The sequence below is a fragment of the Eptesicus fuscus genome, chromosome 1 (assembly GCF_027574615.1).
Source record: "Eptesicus fuscus isolate TK198812 chromosome 1, DD_ASM_mEF_20220401, whole genome shotgun sequence".
NCBI classification, from domain to species: Eukaryota; Metazoa; Chordata; class Mammalia; order Chiroptera; family Vespertilionidae; genus Eptesicus; species Eptesicus fuscus.
The window spans coordinates 78,302,300-78,324,135 of NC_072473.1; the positions used below are offsets into that span (position 1 = coordinate 78,302,300).

Consider the following 21,836-nt stretch of genomic DNA (forward strand, 5'->3'; position numbering starts at 1 on the left):
CAAGTATATAATTCTATAATACATCATTTGTATTTTGCATTGTTTATTTACCAGACTAAGTCAAACCTCCTTCTGTTACAATATATTTGATTCCCTTTACCCTTTTCTACCTCTCCTACCTCCTTCCCTGGGTAACTACCATGTCTGTGTCTATGAGTATTTTATTTGTTTGTTTGTCTTATTTGTTGCTTTCAATTTTATATTCCACAGATGAGTGAAATCATATGGTTCTTTAAAATTTATTTTATTTCCCCAAATTCATGTGGTTTTGAAAGTATTTTGAATTTTTTAATCATAGCTGAGCAAGAATAAAGAAATGACTGTTAACACCATTCTGAACAAAATAAAAATACATTTATACAATGTTTCATTTGTCTAATTTTCTCTCCCTCTTTTTAATTGATGGCTATGTGGGTATATCTATTTATAAAGTATAGATAGGATGGGCAGGGAGAAAAGTAATGGTGCTGAATTTAAGCTCTCCTCTTTCTTCTGTAAACACGATGTGGGCAAAAGTAGGTTTACAGTTGTTGGTACACGTAACAGAGCATATACTTGTATTATTATTTATTATTTATTGTATTATTTATAATTATTCTTCACATACTTTTGCCCACCATTCTATGTACTTTGCCATAGAATTCAAGATCTTAATATTGCTCAACAAACAAATGAAGTTAACAACAACTGGCATGAAAATGTATCCAGTGCATTCATATTAATACAGAAATTTTCTCAAGTCACAAGTTTTTGCCACAAAATAGACCACATTTTGTATTTGACACATATGTGCTCAACTTTTAAAGTAAATTTTATTAGACCACCAAAGCAAAATATTATCTTAGCCCATTTCAAAAATGTAATCACTTCTGTTCATCTGTCTCAATAGCAGGGAGATCCGCAAGGCTATTACTAATATCTTTATATCCCTGACTTATACTGCATAGTTGAAATTCTAACTACCAATTTTTTAAATAAGAATTTTATTTAATATGCTTAAGGTTTCATCTTCTAATAGAAAACTTAATGGAAAGTGTTTTGTATTGTCATCTCTCCAGAGTAAAATATTCTCATTATGCTTTTCAGATTTTTCTTTTTACTTGTTTTCTGAGATTGTTTAATTAAGTTTTACTATTTGTCATTCTCTTTTTCAAGGCAAGCTCTACAGTTTAATATGTGTTTATAAATTAAGGACCTGTTGAATATTATTCCCTCATTTGACAGCAGGGAAATAAAGAAAAATGCCAAGGGACAAAAAACAAAGTGCTTTTTCATTCCATGCAGAAATAGAAGTTTTGGATTCTTATTACTTGACTTGGCCATTAGCTAGAAGATAACTGCTTTAATGAATCTTTCTAGAAATCACTGAAATGTACTCACTTCCAAGTCCACAATTTGTTATAATGCTTGTCTAGTGTCAGGAAAAATTACGTGGCTTAATGGTTCAAATTCATCATGACTAATGTGAATCAAATAAATAAAGATTTATTAATGTCATTATCATAGATGGAGAGTACATTACAGTTTTTAAATGTTAGTGGCTATAAAACCCCTGGGCTGTAGGGTGTGTGTGTGTGTGTGTGTGTGTGTGTGTGTGTGTGTGTAAAATTCTCACAGATAATACATGTTTTTGAAATTTTCCTTTTTTTTCCATTAACTAGTTCCATTTACCTACCAATAAATTTAAAGTACTTATACAGCCCTAATGTACTTGACCTCCATAGATATATCCATATAATTCCTATTATTGTATAAAGAGATTCAACAGAGCTTTTTAATTTATCTTTCTTCATCCTGATTATACCAGAATAACTATTCCTGGCAGTGTTCATGGAACAAATCAATGCTGTTAAAAGTACAGCATAGTATTTTTAATACAATAAAAAATAAGAATAAAGAAAGAAACCTTGAGGAGAACCAAAATGGCGGCATAGGTAAACACATATACTTGTTGCCTCTCACAACCACATCAAAACCACAAATAAATGGCAGAACAACTACCACCCAGAACCACGGGAAACCTGGCTGAGTGGAAGTTCCACAACTAGAGAGGTGAAGAAAGCGCATTGAGACTGGTAAGAGGTGCAGAGACGCGAAAAGTGCTGGGATCTGGATGTGCTACTCTTTTAATCGGGAAGGAGATACAAGATCCTGCTGGCTCTGAACTCCAGTTCCAGGCAAGACTCTGGGAGACCCAGGCACATACAGGGAGAAACTGGACTGTGTCATCGGGACAGGAATGCAAGGTCAGCTTTCTCTTAGAGGGGCTCGCAGTGATCGTTGTTCCTGCACAGGAGTGTGGGACACGGAGAACTGGGGACTTCTCTAGTTCAGGGCTGACTGGCAACCATAGCTATTTGCTCCAACCTGGTGATTCCCACAGACCCCACCCCACCCAATTTATAACCCTACCCAAGCTGTGTGCATTGGCTTTTGCATATGCATGACCTGTGCTTTTACCTAAAACCTGTCAAACTGCAGCTGGGTCAGAGAGCCCCAGAGTTTCCAAAAGAAGGCCCAAAGCATGGCCAGCCTTGCTTCACAGCTGAACCTCAGCTGGGCACTTCCAAACCCCATACAAAGAGGAGGAATCTGTAGATGTCTCTGTAGCCCCTGCTGGGCAGCCCCAGACAGTGGCTGACCTTGCACCTCCTTGGAGATCTAAGAGCCAGTGTACCCAGAGGTCAGAGTGAGACCATCCAGATTACAACACTTCACATTTATAAGAGACACACTCAAGGTGCAGACTCAGTGAGCATCAAAGCCCCACTGAAGCAAGTCCTGCCCCATAAGGGTGTCTCCTGCGCAACAGGTCTTCCAGTGTAGACAAAGCTGGTCATCACAGCCAGTTGGCCTGGAGGTCAATTCCTCCCAGTGATACCAACAGCAATCAAGGGTTAACTACAACAAGACTTTGCAAACAGCCCACAAGGAGGTTCACCAAGAGCATCCACCTCAGGTGACTGGGGAGGCTGAGCCACTGGTCCCTATAGGACACCAACCACACAAGGCCACTCTATCAACTCAAGGAGACTTAGCAGTTACCCAATACATAGAAACAAACACAGGGAAGCAGCCAAAATGCAGAGACAAAGAAACAAGTCACAAATGAAAAAAATGGATTAAAGCAAAATACTAGATATAGAGTTCAAAACCACGGTTAAAAGGTTACTCAAGAATTGTCTAGAAACCTCTGAGAAATTTAGTGAGACCCTCAAGGTGAATATGAAAAAGGACCAATCAGAAATTAATCATACACTGACTGAAATAAAGAATAATATACAGAGATCCAACAGCAGTATAGAAGATCCCAAGAATAAAGTCAAAGATTTGAAATACAAAAAAGCAAAAAACACCCAACCAGAAAAGCAAAAAGAAAAAAGAATCCAAAAATATGAAGAGAGTGTAAGGAGCCTCTGGGACAACTTCAAGCGGACCAATATCCAAAGTATGGGGGTGCCAGAAGAAGAGAGCGAGCAAGCTATTGAAAACCTATTTGAAGAAATAATGACAGAAAACTTCCCTTACCTGGTGAAAGAAATAGACTTACAAGTCCAGGAAGCACAGAGAACCCCAAACAAGAGGAATCCAAAGAGGACCACAACACAACACATCATAATTAAAATGCCAATGGCAAAAGACAAGGAGAGAATCTTAAAAGCAGCAAGAAAAACAGTTAGTTACCTTCAAGGGAGTACCCATACAACTGTCAGCTGATTTCTCAACAGATACTATGCAGGCCAGAAGGGAGTGGCAAGAAATATTCCAAGTGATGAATAGCAAGAACCTACAATCAAGATTACTCTACCCAGCAAAGCTATCATTTAGAATTGAAGGTCAGATAAAGAGCTTCACAGAAAAGAAAAAGCTAAAGGAGCTCATTACCACCAAACCAGTATTATATGAAATGCTGAAGCATATTCTTTAAGAAGAGGAAGAAGAAGAAAAAAGGTAAAGATAAAAAGTATGAACAACAAAGTGACAACAAATACGTATCTATCAACAAGTGAATCTAAATATCAAATGAATAAAAAAATCTGATGAACAGAAAAAACTGGTGAATAGAACAGAATCAGGGGCATTGAAAGGGAATGGACTGACAATTCTAGGGGGAAAGGGGGTGTGGGGGTGCGGGAAGAGATTGGACAAAAATCTTACACCTATGGATGAGGACAGTGGGGGGGTAAGGGCAAGGGGTGGGGTGAGAACTGGGTGGAGGGGAGCTAAGGGGGGAAAAAAGAGGAACAACTGTAATAATCTGAACAATAAAGATTTTTAAAAATGAACAAATAAACCCATAAAAAAGAAAGAAATTTTACCTTGTACATGAAGGTTGCTTAATCATAGCCATCCACTAATAATTATTGAGTTCTTTGTCCCTAACCTATTAAGGTATAAATCATATTAATTTTTCAATTCTAACTAACCTGAGAATCTTAAATTCTAAAATGATTATTCAAAGCAATAAACAATCAAAGATAAGCAAAAGTGTAAAGCTGATCAACTTCAAGGAGTATTACTTTTTGTGAATGTAAATATTTTATTGTGTCTCTATTGGCAAATACCTTTGATTTATAGAATATGCTATATGAATATCTGACCTAATATCTAAAATAAATGGTTTTATTTCTTTATGCATTGCTAATATATGATAGTAGCAAATCAAATCTAATAATTTTATTTGTAAACATTTTTATTCTAATCTTTACATGATTAGCTTTGTTTCCTAACCCAATGAATTTTTTGCAACTTGCTTCTTCTTTGGTTGCTCATCTTCTTTGGTTGCTGTTGAACTGTAACACTCTGCCTCTTGAACTTCAGGTCTACCAGATAATGTAGTTTTTTCTCAAAAGTCCTACCTTAAAATGAAAGCTTTAAACATAAATATCAAACAAGATTTCTCCAGACTTAAGTCTGGTTTCTTACAATTATTTTGTAAAAGTGTTCTCTTGGAACATATTTCAAAGGACAAATAGGTATCTTGAAAACTCAGCTATTAAAAATTACTTGAGTTATCATATAACAACAAGCAATGATCCATATAGGGCTATAATAGTGCTTATTATTAGATACTTCATCATACTTCACAAATATAATAATATAAAATATATCTCCTGTTATAGTATTATACTATAAAATGGCAGCATTAGAACCATCACCATTGCAAATTAAAAGGAATTCTCTGATCTTCACATTGAATTTTATCAGTTTAAGGACATACTGGTATATGACATTAAACAGATCTTAAAATTCCAGCATTTTGATCTCTTGTAAAAAATAATTACATATGAATCTTCAACAATAAAATTATATCTTACTGTTAAAGGGACACTTGGAATGGTCACCTGCTAAGCCCTCAGCTTCCAGTCAGTTATGGCATATCCACACTTAACAGACAAGGACTTACATTGTTAAATAACTAAGTCACATAGCTGATAGGTACTGGAGTGGGAACTCACACCATATTTGTAGTGTAATATTTTTCCTTTAACATATTCTTTTTAACTACCTTGGTGTTTTGTGGGTTTTTTTTTAACAGTTCCATCTTCTAGAAAGTTACTAAAGTTATATATTTTGTAGTGTTATATTTTTTTCTGTAAAATTCTGGCTGGAATACTGAGAAACAAAGCAAAATCTAAAAATAATTATTAAAACATAATATACAAAGCCAAAATAAAGTCAAAGGGTGTGTTTAACTGACTTACTTGGTAGTCACTTTTATGGATTATAGAAATATATCCCAATAATTTATAATACCTTAGAGCAATGTAAATCCAAGGGCCACTGTTGAACCGCAAAGTATTTATTACCAGTCTACATTGGAATTAGTATTAGAAGAAATTAAAAGTAAGCATTTAGAAACTTCTATTGCAATTTGACAGTGTAATTCTCTTTGTTAAATATAATAACCAAAAGTTAAGCTTGTATTTTGTTTGTCTTTTTATTTTATTTTTTAGTAATCTTTTTGTATTTTATAAAAAATACTAGTGGACTGGTGCACGGATTTGTGTACATTGAAAGGAAATTAATTAGAAGAAATATTTTAATAACATAACCCATGGCCGAAGGTGAAATCACATGGCCCTGTGAGGAGTCGGGTGACACACCCCAGAACCACCGCTGCCAAGTCACCACAGCTCAGCAGCATCTGCCTTGAATGTCTGCCTCCTGGTGGTCAGTGCATGTCATATGTACCTGCCGGTTGGACAGTTGGATGGTCACTTAGCCATATATATATATATATATATATATATATATATGTCCATGACGGACTAAGAATTAAGAAAAGACTGATCTTTCACCATAAATAATTTGAGAAGTACTTTCTTAGAGAAATATACATGCAAGTCCTAAAGTTCAATTGTTAGGTCATTTTATATACATGATGTCAAAAATATATTTTTAACTCACTGTTAGGTTTGTTATACATCAGATTCTATCACTTGTTTGCTAGCAAAATAATTAGATACCTCTCTTAAAATTGCTTTAATAACTTTTTAACATTGGTGTTGTCTTCACTAGGCTTGCATGGAATACCAGGAGAGAAGGGGGATCCAGGGCCTCCTGGGTTTGATGTTCCAGGACCCCCTGGTGAGAGAGGCAGTCCAGGGATCCCTGGAGCACCTGGTCCTGTGGGACCCCCAGGATCGCCAGGTCTTCCAGGAAAAGCAGGCACCCCTGGATTTCCAGGTAATTTGTTTAAAGTTTTCTCTGGTTTTGGATTCAGGCAATTAACTGATATGACTGTAGTATATTTTTCTCTTGTACTTTTCTGGATTGACACTGTTCCTTAAGGAAAAGTGTTAAATGTATTTGATTTCAGGAAACTGAATTTGCTATTTGTATTATATTTTCTCTGTGAGAATTCTAGTTATATATTACTGTATAACAAACAACCCCAAAATTTGATGGTTTAAATAAACCATTTTATTTTGTTCAAGATTTTGTAGGTCAGGAATTATGGGATGCCTTAATGAACTCATTTAACTCTGCTCCACATGACACCAGCTGGAGTAGTTGGGGATGAAGGATTTACTTCCAAGATGGCAATTCTTTGGTATCTGAGTATTCCTTAGCCTCTTTACATGGTATCTCATTATCCATAGTGCCTCCTCACATGGCCTGGACTGCTCACATTATGGTAATGTCAGGGTAGTTACCTTCTTTTCAGGGCTACTGGTTTTCAAAGGAGAGAACTCCCCAAACCAAAAGTGAGTGTTCAAGAGCCCTAGATGGAAACTGCAAGACTTATGTTCTCACTTTGGGAGTCATACAGTGTCACCTAATCAAGGTCAAGTCACAGAGTCAGCCCAAATTCAAGGAGAGAAGGATACACAATGATGTGTATACTGGGATATGTTTTTTTTATTTGTGGCTCATCTTTGGAGGTTAGATACCACATTGAGTCTTTTTATTCATTGCTTTTGACAATAGTGGTCACTAAGGTTACAATAGTTGAAAAGGGGTAAAACTTAGTGATTTCCCTCCAAATCTCAATAGTTTTCCAGTTAATATCTTACAATATATCTTTTATCTTTCTAAGATCAAAGAAAGGTAAAAGTTACTTATTGATATTCTTCAAAGGTACCAAAGGTGAAATGGGTATCATGGGACCTCCAGGCCCACCAGGACCGTTGGGAATTCCTGGCAGGAGTGGTGTTCCTGGTCTCAAAGGTAATATTCAGAGTTTTCTGGCAGATGCATATAAGAGAGAAGATTAAACATCGCTTTATTTCATTACAGAATATTTTTATTTGACTATGTAAATGAGCTATAGTTACTTGTATTTGGTTTCTATGTGATATGGCATTTAAATATGTTCTATTTTCAATTTGGTGGAATACTTAGTTTGGATACCATGAAACATGGTAAATAATGACATACAAGAATTAAATTTTCATTTTATTTACAGTCCCTATAGTTGTCAAAGAATCTCAGAAGAAAGAGGGATTGTCATTTGAGTGTAAAAATGTGTGTGAGCTCAAGTTATCTAATCTAATAATAGACAAATATGCAAATTGACCATACCTCCGACACACCCACAAGCCACGCCCACAAGCCACGCCCACCATCCAATCAGAGAGAGTATGCAAATTAACCCAAACCAAGATGGCTACAGCCACAGAGAGCAAGGTTTCCTAGGTAACAGAGGAGGCCAAGCTTTCCGCCTGCCATTTCCAGGCCTAAGCCTCCACTCAAGCTACAAAGTTTCAATTATAGAAGGTAAACAAATTCAAACAAATGGCGGCAGAATGGAGCTTGAGAGAGCAGGCCAGGGTTGCCGCTGGCAACAGGGGAAGCAAAGCTTTCCACACACCCTGGCCGGGCTCACCTGCTTAAGGCAACATAGTTTCAATTATAACCCCAACACAATGGCTGCGGCCTCGGAGGGAGCCCCAGGCTTGGCTTGGCTCCGCTCCAGGCTACAAAGTTTCAATTGTAGAAGGAAAATAAATTCCAGAGACCAGGGCCTCTGCTTGGGTTACCAGGGGGCGTGGCCGGCCTGCAAACCACCACAGGCCCCTCACTCAGGCCGCCCCACACCCCAAGGGAAACCCCACCTGATCTGGGACGCCCTTCAGGGCAAACCAGCTGGCCCCCACCCCTGTACCAGGCCTCTATCCTATCTAATAAAAGAATAATATGCAGATTGATCATCACTGCAACACACAATATAGCTGCCCCCATGTGGTCAAAGATCCTGCCCCCATGTGGACACAAGATGGCCACTACAAGATGGCCAGCAGGAGAGGGCAGTTGGGAGGCACCCGGCCTGCAAGGGAGGGCAGTTGTGAGGGATCAGCCCTGCAAGGGAGGGCAGTTGAGAAGGACCAGGCCTGCAAGGGAGGGCAGTTGGAGGTGATCAACCCTGCAGGAGAGGGCAGTTAGGGGTAACCAGGCTGGCAGAGGAGGGAAGTTGGGGGCAAACAGGCTGGCAGCAGAGTGGTTAGGGGGTGATCAGGCTGGCAGGCAGAAGCGGTTAGGGCCAATCAGGAAGGCAGGCAGGCAAGCAGTTGGGAGCCAGCAGTCCTGGATTGTGAGAGGGATGTCCGACTGCCCGTTTAGGCCCGATCCGAATGGGATCGGGCCTAAACGGGCAGTCGGACATCCCTCGAGGGGTCTCATATTGGAGAGGGTACAGGCTGGGCTGAGGGAGAACCCCCCTCCGTGCACGAATTTCGTGCACCGGGCCTCTAGTTCATAGATAATAACCAAGGTGCTTAAGTGTTTTGGGTGGCCGGTGGCCTACCAAACTATGAAATGTATGAATAATGTGTGTATATATTAATCCTGGATGTATAAATCTGATATGTTGTGTCTTCCCCACACATGTCTATTTTAGGTGATGATGGTTTGCAAGGTCAGCCAGGGCTTCCTGGTCCTATAGGAGAAAAAGGTGGTAAAGGAGAGCCTGGCCTTCCTGGCCCTCCTGGGCCAATGGATCCAGATCTGCTGGGCTCAAAAGGCGAGAAGGGGGAGCCTGGTTTACCAGGTAAGTGAAGGTATTATTTATTAATACATTTTCAGATATATCTGAAGTTCAATTTTTGATATCATTAAAAGTGACTTGTAGTCCCGGATTCACCAATAAAAGGTGAATCAATTTTTGTAATGAAAATTAATTTCCACTTGATTTTTACTATTTCATTGATCTACTTTTGTTTGAGTATTTTATTTTTAGTTTATCTGTCACAAACTGAAAGATTTTAAAATAAACTTAGGCAGTCACCTTCAGGCCTTCCAGAATGAATTCTAGGGTGTAGCTGAGAGAAAAAGATAGTCAGAATCATTTGGAAAACAGATTACAGTGTTTAAGAAATTTTCTAGTCCTTTAATTCCACCCCCCCTTGAAACCAGATGGAGAAGAGTGATACATTATTGTCCTGCAGTATTTTGTTATCCATATCATACATTGCTTTGAAATACAGTTCATTGTTATTTTATCTTGGCAGAATAAACAAGTACTGAACTATAAACAGCCAAACTCTGTGTGTGTGTGTCGGGGGTGGGGGGAGTCGCTGAATGTAGATCTAGAGAACAACTGTGTTTATATAGTCACTTTATTAGAACCAATTAAAATATGAAGTGCTATAGCATTTATTTTTAAATAAAAATTCTTTCTTATTTTTATAAAGGTATAACATTCATAGCAATATGTCAGTAAATATGGATACACACAAATTAATAAAATGCTTACAATCCAATCTATATAGAATAGCCTTTCAAACAACATGGAACTTTAAAACAGGCCTGGTTTATTTGCAGCTTGTAGTAAAGTTTGTGGCTCTTTTTGTGTTATAACCATTAATATTGTCAGTCCAGCTGTGCATGTGAGTGTGTGTATGGGTATATGTGTATACAGATGTTATAAATTTCTTTATGAGAAAGACTTGGTGGGGGTTCTTCCCTCAAAATATGTTTAAGGTGTTACTGTAATTCTGTGTATAGTCACAGAAGATTCAGGACCACTTAATTTTTTGTTATTTCTAAAACTAGAGGCCTGGTGCACAGAGTCATGCACTGGTTGGGTCCCTTGGCCTGACCTGCGGAGATCAGGCAGAAACTGAGAGTTTGACATCCCCCAAGGGGTCCCAGATTGCGAGAGGGCGCAGGCCAGGCCAAGAGACCCCACTGGTACATGAATCCGTGCACCACGCCTCTAGTATGCACATAAGATCCTTGGTTAATCTCTTCCCACCCTCCCCCCCTTCCCTCTGAGATTCATCAGTCTGTTTCATGTTTCCATGCCTGTGCATTGAGTATCTGCCCCCTGGTGGTCAGTGCACATCATAGCTTCAGGTTTAACAATTGAGAGGTTGCTTAGGCTTTTATATATATATATATATATATATATATATATATATATATATATATATATATATATATATATATATACACACACACACACACACACATATATATATATATATATATGTATGTGTATGTGTATGTGTATATATATATATATATATATATATATATATATATATATATATACTAGAGGCCCGGTGCACAAAATTTGTGCATGGAAGAGGGGTTCCCTCAGCCCAGCCTGCACCCTCTCCAATTGGGGACCCCTTGGGGGATGTCCAACTGCCAGTTTAGGCCCAATCCCTGTGTCCTAAACCAGCAGTTGGACATCCCTCTCGCAATCTGGGACCACTGGTCCTTACTGCTCACCTGCCTACCTGCCTGATTGCCCCTAACTGCCTCTGCCTGCCAGCCTGATTACCCCTAACTTCCCTCCCCTGCCAGCCTGGTTACCCCCAACAGCCCTCCCCTGCCTCCCTGATCTTGCCCCCAACTGCCCTCCTCTGCTGGCCAATTTGGATATGATTGGTTGGATTCTATGACAATCAGTGTCAATAGCTCCTCCTTCTAGGTAGCCATTGGCTTCCCACAGCACCCACATTTGGTTCTGATTGGTCAGTTCCTATACCAGTCAGCATCTCTGGGCCTATCAATGGGGTCTGATCAGAAAGGTGGGGCAGAATAAACAGTGGGGGCCTGGAGAGAAATGGAGGTGCAGCCACTGGCCAGACTGGGAGAGAAAGAGAGAGGCAAGTGCTGATCAAAAGCTGCCACAGAGGCAACTGATCAGTCCCTGCTTCTCTCTTCAGGCCTCTCTCTGGCCCTGATTCGCAGCCCCCTCAGCAGTCAGTGCTGGGGCACCACGCCTGCAGCAGAAGCAGTCAGCCACGGCAACCCAGCGCTGACTGCAGGACTGACTTCCGATTGGTTGAGCCTCGGTCATTACTGGTCATTACAACCCAGGGTTTATATATATTAGGATATAAATGATATATCTCTCTTGAATTATTCCTTGCAAGACTTCTCTTTAATTTTATGCTTTCTGTAAAATAGAGTTAGTAAAGACTCTATACTTGCCTCTAATATAGGGTTATTAAAGGTGGAGAATATAAGAAATAGCTTAGAGATAATCTGCCCCAAATCCTTCATTTTACAATGTAAAATTATTAAGGACAAAGAGGAAAGTGACTTAAGTGAATGCTCTGAATTCATAATGGTAACCAAATAAAAAGGAGAGTCTATTAGTGTGAGTCCAGTGCTGTTGGTTTATACTGTGTATGAGTATAACTAGTTCCTGTATTTCTCACAGTTCAGAATCTGAGGAGCTTGCATTGCCAAATTAATTTTTATGCTAAATTTCTTTTTTTTAATCTTTATTGTTCAGATTACTAAAGATTTTCCTCTTTTTTCCCCCATAGCTCCCCTCCACCCGGTTCCCACCCCACCCCAGGCCCTCACCACCCCATTGTCCAGGTCCATAGGTACTGCATACATGCATATAAGATCTTTGTCCCATCTCTTCCCTCACCTCCTCCCCCCTCCCCCCAGAGAATTGTCAGTCCACTCCCTTTCCATGCCCCTGTTTCTATTACATTCACCAGTTTATTCTGTTCATCAGATTTTTTATTCATTTGATTTTTTATTCACTTGTTTTTTTTTGTTTTTTTTTAAATATATTTTATTGATTTTCTACAGAGACGAAAGGAGAGGGACAGAGAGTTAGAAACATCGATGTGAGAGAAACATCGACCAGCTGCCTCTTGCACACCCCCTACCGGAGATGTGCCCGCAACCAATGTACATGCCCTTGACCGGAATCGAACCTGGGACCTTTCAGTCCGCAGACCGACGCTCTATCCACTGAGCCAAACCGGTTTCGGCTTCACTTGTTGATAGATATGTATTTGTTGTCACTTTGTTGTTCATACTTTTTATCTTTACCTTTTTTCTTCTTCTTCCTCTTCTTAAAGAATACCCTGCAGCATTTCATATAATGCTGGTTTGATGGTGATGAACTCCTTTAGCTTTTTCTTTACTGTGAAGCTCTTTATCTGACCTTTAATTCTAAATGATTGCTTTGCTGGGTAGAGTAATCTTGATTGTAGGTTCTTGCTATTCATCACTTTAAATATTTATTGCCACTCCCTTCTGGCCTGCATAGTTTCTGTTGAAAAATCAGCTGACAGTTGTATGAGTACTCCCTTATAGGTAACTAACTGCTTTTCTCTTGCTGCTTTTAAGATTCTCTCCTTGTCTTTTGCCATTGGCATTTTAATTATGATGTGTCTTGGTGTAGTCCTTTTTGGATTCCTCTTGTTTCAGTTTCTCTGCACTTCCTGGACTTGTAAGTCTATTTCTTTCACCAGGTAGGGGAAGTTTTCTGTCATTATTTCTTTTTTTTTTTTTTGCCTTTTAATATCTTTATTGATTAAGGTATTACTTATTTGTCCTCGTCCCCCCATTACCTTCCCCAACCACCCCCCTACAGTCATGCCCTCACCCCCCTATTGTCTGTGTCCACTGGATAGGCTTATATGCATGCATACAAGTCCTTTGGTTGATCTCTCCCCCTTACCCCCACCCTCCCCTACATTCCCTCTGAGTTTTGACAGTCTTATCAATTCTTCCCTGTCTCTGGATCTCTTTTTGTTCATCGGTTTATGTTGTTCATTATTTCCCATAGATGAGTGAGATCATGTGATATTTATCTTTCTCTGAATGACTTATTTCACTTAACACAATGCTCTCCAGTTCCATCCATGTTGTTGCAAATGGTAGGAATTCCTTCTTTTTTAATGCAGCATAGTATTCCATTGTGTAGATGTACCACAGTTTTTTAATCCACTCATCTGCTGATGGGCACTTAGGCTGTTTCCAAATATTAGCTATGGTAAATTGTGCTGCTATGACCATAGGAGTGCATATATCCTTTCTGATTGATGTTTCTAGCTTCTTGGGATATATTCCTAGAAGTGGGATCACTGGGTCAAATGGGAGGTCCATTTTTACTTTTTTGAGGAAACTCCATACTGTTCTCCACAGTGGCTGCACCAATCTTCATTCCCACCAGCAGTGCACGAGGGTTCCTATTTATCCGCATCCTCGCCAACACTTGTCGTTTATTTATTTGTTGATGATAGCCATTCTGAAAGGTGTGAGATGGTACCACATTGTCATTTTGATATGCATCTCTCGAATAGTTAGTGACTTTGAGCATGTTTTCATATGTTTCTTGGCCTTCCTTCTGTCTTCTTTTTTTTTAAATTTCTTTATTGATTAAGGTATCACATATTTGTCCTCGTCCCCCCATTCCCATCCCACACCCCTCCCCACACATGCCCCCACACCCCTGTTGTCCTTAACCGCTGGTTAGGCTCATATGCTTGCACACAAGTCCTTTGGTTGATCTCTCCCCTTTACCCCCACCCTTCCCTACTTTCCCCCTGAGGCCCGACAGTCTGATCCATGCCTCCTTGTTTCTGGGTCTGTTCTTGTTCATCAGTCTATGTTGTTCATTATTTCCCCTAGATGAGTGAGATCATGTGCTATTAGAAATACACTTATAAGAACCGAAAATGAGACAAGCAATAATGGTTATGGTGACAGGCAAATGAATCAGTCTGTAGTGAGTTTTTTTCTGGGCCAACAGTTCTTTTGAGACCCAATTTCAATGTCACACAGTTCCTTATGTGTACATGTCAGCCATGACATTTCAGATCTGGATGGTGGACAAATGGTGGTAATGCAGGTCCGAATCTATCTGGTTTGGTCCTGGGCAACCTGCAGTGATGCACAGCTGCTAACTGCTAGTATGGGAAGGCCACATCAGCGTCTTCCGTCTCTGGACTGGTTCTCTTCTGTCTTCATGGCTGGAGTAGTCCTGTCGATTCCTCTCTGTTGCTGGAATCCACATGGTCTCGGAGTTGTTTTTGCTTTCAGTGGCACACTTTTGGAGGTGGAGGTCTCAGGGTTCTTGCATCTGCAGCTGGGGTGGCAGGTGTTCTACCAGAGAGGCTGTAGTGACCAGGTTTGCTTCCTAGACCAGACTGGGTGGTGGTAAGGTTAGGATTCTAGTCTCTAGCATTTCTGTTCTTAAAGATGGTGGGGTCTCTGTGGACTGGTGTCCTTCATGGAGTGTTTGCAGAGGCCGCGGGGTTTTGCCAACCAAGACTGCCTGGATTGGATGCCCCCTGGAAGAACTGCAGGGTCTAACTGTCCCTATTTCACTCACACACACACACACACTCACGTCCACACACACCTCTATCACTCCTTCACTTGATCACACACTCACCCTCCTTGCCTACCTACTGGTCGCCATCTTTCCAGGATCTCTCCCTTCTGTCTTCTTTTGAAAAGTTTCTATTTAGGTCCATTGCCCATTTTTGATTGGATTGTTTATCTTCCTTTTGTTAAGTTGTATGAGTTCCCTGGAAATGTTGGAGATTAAACCCTTATTGGTGATAACATTGGCAAGTATGTTCTCTCATGCAGTGGGCTTTCTTGTTGTTTTGTGGATGTTTTCTTTTGCCGTGCAGAAGCTTTTTATTTTGATGTAGGCCCATTTGTTTATTTTTCTTTAGTTTCCATTTCCCTAGGAGCAGTATCACTGAAGAAGTTCTTTTGGCATGTGTCTGAGATTTTGCTGCCTGTGGATTCCTCTAATATTTTTATGGTTTCCCATCTTTAACGTTTAAGTCCTTTATCCATTTTGCGTTTATTTTTGTGTATGGTGTAAGTTGATGGTCTAGTTTAATTTTTTTGCATCTATCTGTCCAATTTCCCCAACACCATATATTGAAGAGACTGTCTTGACTCCATTGTATGCTCATGCCTCCTTTGTTGAATATTAATTGAGCACAGTGGTTTGAGTCGATTTCTGGGTTCTCAATTCTATTCCATTGATTTATATGTCTGTTCTTGTGCCAGTACCATGCTGTTTTGAGAACAGTGGCTTTGTAATATAGCTTGATATCTGGTATTGAGATCCCACCTACTTTGTTCTTCTTTCTCAGGATTGCTGCAGCTATTCGGGGTCTTTTTTTTATTCCAGATGAATTTTTGGAGAGTTCGTTCTAGGTCTGTGAAATATGCTGTTGGTATTTTAATGGGGATTGCATTGAATCTATAGATTGCTTTGGGTAGTATGGACATTTTAATGATGTTGATTCTACCAATCCATGAACACGGTATGTTCTTCCATCTGTTTATGTCTCTTTCTATCTCTTTTTTCAGTGTCCTGTAGTTTTTCTGCATATAGGTTTTTTACCTTCTTAGTTAAGTTTATTCCTAGGTATCTTAATTTTTTTTGTTGCGATAGTAAATGGGATTGCTTTTTTAGTCTCTCTTTCTGTAAGTTCACCATTGGTGTATAGAAACGCCATAGATTTCTTGGAGTTAATTTTATATCCTGCTACCTTACCAAATTCATTTATTAAGTCTAATAATTTTTTGATGGAGTCTTTAGGGTTTTCTATGTACAGTATCATGTCATCTGTGAATAAGGACAGTTTTACTTCTTCTTTTCCAATTTGGATGCCTTTTATTTCTTCTTCTGGTATGAGAGCAATGGCTAGCACTCCCAGTACTATGTTGAACAGGAGTGGTGAGAGTGGGCATCCCTGTCTTGTTCCTGTTCTTAGGGGAAATCATTTTAGTTTTTGTCCATTGAGTGTGATGTTGTCTGTGGGTTTATCATGTATGGTTTTTATGATGTTGAGGTATGATCCTCCTATTCCCACCTTGCTGAGAGTTTTTAATAAAGAAAGGGTGTTGGATTTTGTCAAATGCTTTTTCTGCGTCAATTGATATGACTATGTGATTTTTCTCCCACAATTTATTTATGTGAGGTATCACATTTCTTGATTTACGGATATTGTACCATCCTTGCATCCGCAGGATAAATCCTGCTTGGTCATGGTGTATGATCTTTCTGATGTACTGTTGGATCTGATTTGGTAGAATTTTGTTGAGGATTTGGGCATCTATATTCATGAGGGATATTGACCTATAATTCTCTTTCATTGTGTTGTCTTTATCTGATTTTGGTATTAGGGTAATGCTGGCTTCATAGAATGAGCTCGGAAGTGTTCCTTCCTCTTGAATTTTTTGAAATAGTCTGAGGAGGATAGGTTTTAGTTCTTCCTTGAATGTTTGTTATAACTCTCCTGTGAAGCCATCTGGCCCCGGGCTTTTGTTTGCTGGAAGCTTTTTGATGGCTGCTTCAATTTCTTCTGAGTTATCTGCCTATTGAGATTTTTAGATTCTTCCTGATTGAGTTTGGGAAGGTTGTATTTTTCTAGGAATATATCCATTTCCTCCAGGTTGTCCAGTTTGTTGAAATAGAGTTGTTCATAGTATTTTTAAACAATCCTTTGTATTTCTGTGGGGTCTGTTGTTATTTCTCCTCTTTCATTTCTGATTTTGTTTATTTGGTTCCTCTCTGTTTGCTTCTTGATGAGCCTGGCTGGAGGTTCATCAATCTTGTTTATTCTTTCAGAGAACCAGCTCTTAGTTTTGTTGATTTTTTTTTGTCTCTATGTTATTTATTTCTGCTCTAGTCTTTATTATCTTCTTCTTTCTGCTCACTCTGGGCTTGTCTTGTTTCTCTCTTTCTAATTTTTTGATTTGTAGAGTTAGATGATTTACTACCATTTTTTCTTGCTTTTTGAGGTAGGCCTGTAGAGCTATAAACATCCCTCTAAGGACTGCTTTCACTGTGTCCCATAGATTTTGGATTGTTGTGTTTTTATTTTCATTAGTTTCCAGGATGTTTTTAATTTCTTCTTTGATCTCATTGGTAATCCAATCAATATTTAATAACATGCTATTCAGCTTCCAAGTGTTAGAGTGTTTTGGATTGTTTTTTATTGTAGTTTATTTCTAATATTATGCCATTGTGGTCTGAGAAGATGCTTGATATGATTTCATTCTTCTTGAATTTTAAGAGACTTTGCTATGTGCAGTGGGAGTATTGCACCCCCCAAGTGTCACTGAAGAGCTTTGATACCAAGATGTTAGGCTGATGTGGGTTGTTAGGGGCCACGCTCAACCTGGGTCAGTCACAGGCGCTTAATGTTGCCTTGTGTGCGCACCTAGAATCAGGAACCCTGCCTGTGCCATGTTGAAACAGAGAACCCCCTGGGGTGTGCCAAAAATCAAAGTCCTCTAGTGCATGTCAGGAGTCAGAGGCTCCCTGTGTCTGCGCCAAGAATCGAGTATCAGAGTCTCTGTTGTTTGGTGCTACCTTGCACCAAGAATCAGGGTCCCTGTGTGCACACGCGCCAAGAATTGGAGTCACTGGCTCTTAGTGTGAATGTACTGGGAATCAGGGATCCCAGGCACACACAATGAGGAACAGAGTCTAGTCACTGGTGCTTATTGCTGCCTCTTGCATGGAGATTCAGGGTCCCCGATTTGCTTGGGAGACTGGGTTGCACAGTCGCACTGTGTTGGCAAGAGGTCACGTGGTTTTGCACTGCGGGGAAACAAACTCCCCGTGTCCATGCACCCAGGCTCAAATTCAGCGCTGCCACCCTGTGTGGGCACGGGGTCTGGTCATGGGAAACAAACTCCGTGGGTTTCCACCCCTAGGCTCAAATTCAGTGCTGTCTCCCTGCATGGGCGCAGGATCTGGTCGCAAACAATCTCCTCAAGGATGAGCACCTATGCTCAAATTCAGTACAGCATCCCTGCTTGGGCGCAGAGCCTAGTCGCGGGAATCAAATTCCCTGAGTTCACACGTTCAGGTTCAAATTCAGCACTGTCTCCCTGCCCTGCGTGGGTGCGGGATCTGGTCGCAGAAAACAATCTCCCCAAGGATGTGCACCTAGAGTCAAATTCAGCACAGTCTCCCTGCCTGAGTACGGAGCCTGATCATGGTAAACAAACTTCCCCTGTCGGACACCAAGGCTCAAAGTCAGGTAGAGCTGCCACTGCTGTGTGTGTGCAGAAAGCCCTATTGTGCGGCTGGGGTCTGGCAGTTCCTATGATGCTGCAGTGGGGGCAGCGGGAGAGGGGGATTGGCTTTGTGACTCACAGAAATCTGTGGCCAGGTTGCCTGGAGTCTTGGTATCCCTGGGTCTGCAGCTGTGGTTGCAGGTCTTCTACCAGGGTGGCTGTAGAGTCCCTGTTTGCTACTGAGACCAGACTGGGTGGCAGCAAGGCCAGGATCCTAGTCTCAAGCAGTTCTGTTCTTCAAGATAGTGTGGTCTCTGTGCTGCTGGTGTCCTCCCTGGAGTTTTGCGGTGGCAGCTGGGTTTTGCCATCTAAGACTGCCCGGATTGGCAGCCCCTTGGAAGACCTGCAGTATCTAACTGTCCTTATTTCACTCACACACACACCCACACAAGTCCACACACTCCTCTATTGCTCCCTCACTCTCTCTCACACTCTCCCTCCCTGCCTTCCTGCCGGTAGCCATCTTTTCCCCCTGTCATTATTTCTTCAAATAGGTTTTCAATATCTTGCTCTCTCTTCTTCTGGCATCCCCATAATTCGGATGTTGGTATACTTGAAGTTGTCCCAGGGGCTCCTTACACTATCTTCATATTTTTGGATTCTTTTTTTCTTTTTGCTCTTCAGGTTGTGTTTTCTACTTCCTCGTATTTCAAATCTTTGACTTTATTATTGGGATCCTCTACTCTACTGTTGAATCTCTGTATATTATTCTGTATTTCAGTCAGTGTATGCTTAATTTCTGACTGGTCCTTTTCCATTTTTTTGGCATTGTCACTACGATCCTTGAAGGTCTCACTAAGTTCCTCAGAGGTTTCTAGAAGATTCTTAAGTAACCTTATAACTGTGGTTTTGAACTCTATATCCAGTAATTTGCTTTCTTCCATTTCTTTCATTTGTGACACATTTCTTTGTCTCTGCATTTTGGCTGCATCACTGTGTTTGTTTACCTCCAGGCCAATTGGCTGTGAGGACCACCTGTGTCTACAATGGAAGAGCTGCTGTGCAGGAGACACTCTTATGGGCAGGACTTTCTTCAGTGGGGCTTTGGTGCTCACTGAGTCTGTCCCTTGAGTGTGTCACTTATGGATGTGAAGAATTGTAATTTGCCATGGTCTCACACTGACCACTGGGTACACTGGCTCTTGGATCTCCAAGGAAGTGCAAAGTCAGTCACTGCCTGGGGCCACCCAGCAGGAGCTACAGAGAGATCTGCAGATTCCTCCTCTTTGTTTGAGTTTTGGAAGTACCCAGATGAGGCCCAGCTATGAAGCAAGGCAGACTGCTGCAGTCCTGGCCTTTGCCTTCTTTTGATAGCTTTGGGGCTTCATGACCCAGCTGCAGTTTGACAGGTTTTAGGCTGAGAAAGGACTGGCCATTCATATACAAAAGCCTCTGCACATGGCTTGGGTGGGGTTGTAAATTGGATGGGGCGTAGTCTCAGGGAATCCCCAGGGTGGACAGCAATGGCTGCCAGTCAGCCCTGCAGTGGGGAGGTCCCAACTCAGGAACAATGACTGCTGTGAGCACCTCTGTCAGGAAGAAGCCAAATGCCAGACAGTCCAGTTTCTCCTCATAAGTGTCTGGGACCCCCAAAGTTTCACCCAACACTGGAGGTCAGAGCAAGCAGGAGCTTGTATCTCCCTCCCGATTAAAAAAGCGGCATACCCTGATGCCAGCCTATTCTGCCTCCACGTCTCCATGCCTCCTACCAGTCTCAATGTGCTTTTTTCTTTACTTCTCTAGTTGTAGTTCTTCCACTCAGCCAGCTTTCCTGTGGTTCTGGATGATAGTTGTTCTGTCTTTTAGTTGTAATTTTTATGTGCTTGTGGAAGGCAGCAATACAGGTGTTTACCTATGCCACCATCTTGGTGCTCCTCCTTTGCCAAATTAATTTAATGGCTTAATAATATCAGCCTAACTTGTCTCTCTTATTCTCATCGTTGGAAGGTATACCTGGAATTTCAGGGCCAAAAGGTTACCAGGGTTTGCCTGGAGACCCAGGGCAACCTGGACCGCCTGGAAAACCTGGATTACCAGGATTACCAGGTAGGTATAATAGACCACCTGTAGAAATTGGATAGCTGATCCTGAACCCTAAAAAATTAATTATGTATTTGTCATGTGTGATGATATTTTGGATATGGTCATGGCAATATCCTTGAATAGCTACTGAAACATGGTGTTCTCCTTTAGCAAAAATGTTGCCATTTGGCCCAAGTATCAACAGTCAAGACGTGTAGGATATTTTGCTTTGGTATTGTTTTCTATTTGTGGTAGTAGCAGAGTTATACAGAATCAGAAGTATATCCAAGTAAGGTGCTGGGTTTTATTTACATAAATTTCAGCATAAGTAAATAAGACAATTATCTAGTAGGAGCCTTCAGACAGGGTCAATAATTATGCCATGTTAAACACATGATTTTAAAAATAGATGCTTATTTTTTTTTAAAGTTTCAAGGGATGAAAATTTTATAACCTACCTTGGTAGTCTGTTACAGTATTAATCACCCTCTTACAGTCAACATAGATTTTTTTTTCTTATCTCTAATAAAATTCTTTCTTGCTGCATTTGAAGCCATTTTCTTTTACGTGGGCCCCTAATGAATAAAGAGGACCTGGTCCTGTCTTCATAAGAACCCTTGAGGTCCATTATTCTGCTTTAGGCTCTGCACGACATTGCCTTGATGTAGTTGGAAAAGGAAATTATCTTTCTTTATATCCTTCACTTCTTCTGCTTACTTGTCCCCAATTTAAAGCAATTGTGAAAGAAAAAATCAATGAAAAATTGATTAAGGCAACATTGAGAACCTTAGAGCTCAAGCACCTAAGCTCTAAGAAGAATGTGTAAGCAGAGCAGCCATGACTGTTGGAGGTGACAGTCCAGAACCTCTCCATCAACACTTATCTACCCCTGGCCTAATGTACTGGGTTATATCATGACAGATTACCACTTTCCTCTTTTTGCTCTCACATAATCAGAATCTACATGGGAAAGCTACTTCTGAATATTTTAAAAACAGGTTCATTATGTTGTATTCATCTGTGATTAATACAGTAAAGCGTAT

At 40.5% G+C, this 21,836-nt stretch overlaps 1 protein-coding gene across 2 annotated transcripts in view; it reads left to right on the forward strand.

The window, feature by feature from the left end:
* COL4A5 (collagen type IV alpha 5 chain) overlaps window positions 1-21,836 on the forward strand; it is a 309,426-nt gene that overhangs the window by 215,453 nt on the left and 72,137 nt on the right. For both annotated transcript variants that reach the window (XM_054723296.1, XM_054723239.1), the window contains exons 31-34: window positions 6,523-6,690; window positions 7,585-7,674; window positions 9,344-9,493; window positions 20,719-20,817. In XM_054723296.1, coding sequence (XP_054579271.1) covers window positions 6,523-6,690; window positions 7,585-7,674; window positions 9,344-9,493; window positions 20,719-20,817 — 507 coding nt within the window. The remainder of the gene's footprint in view (window positions 1-6,522; window positions 6,691-7,584; window positions 7,675-9,343; window positions 9,494-20,718; window positions 20,818-21,836) is intronic.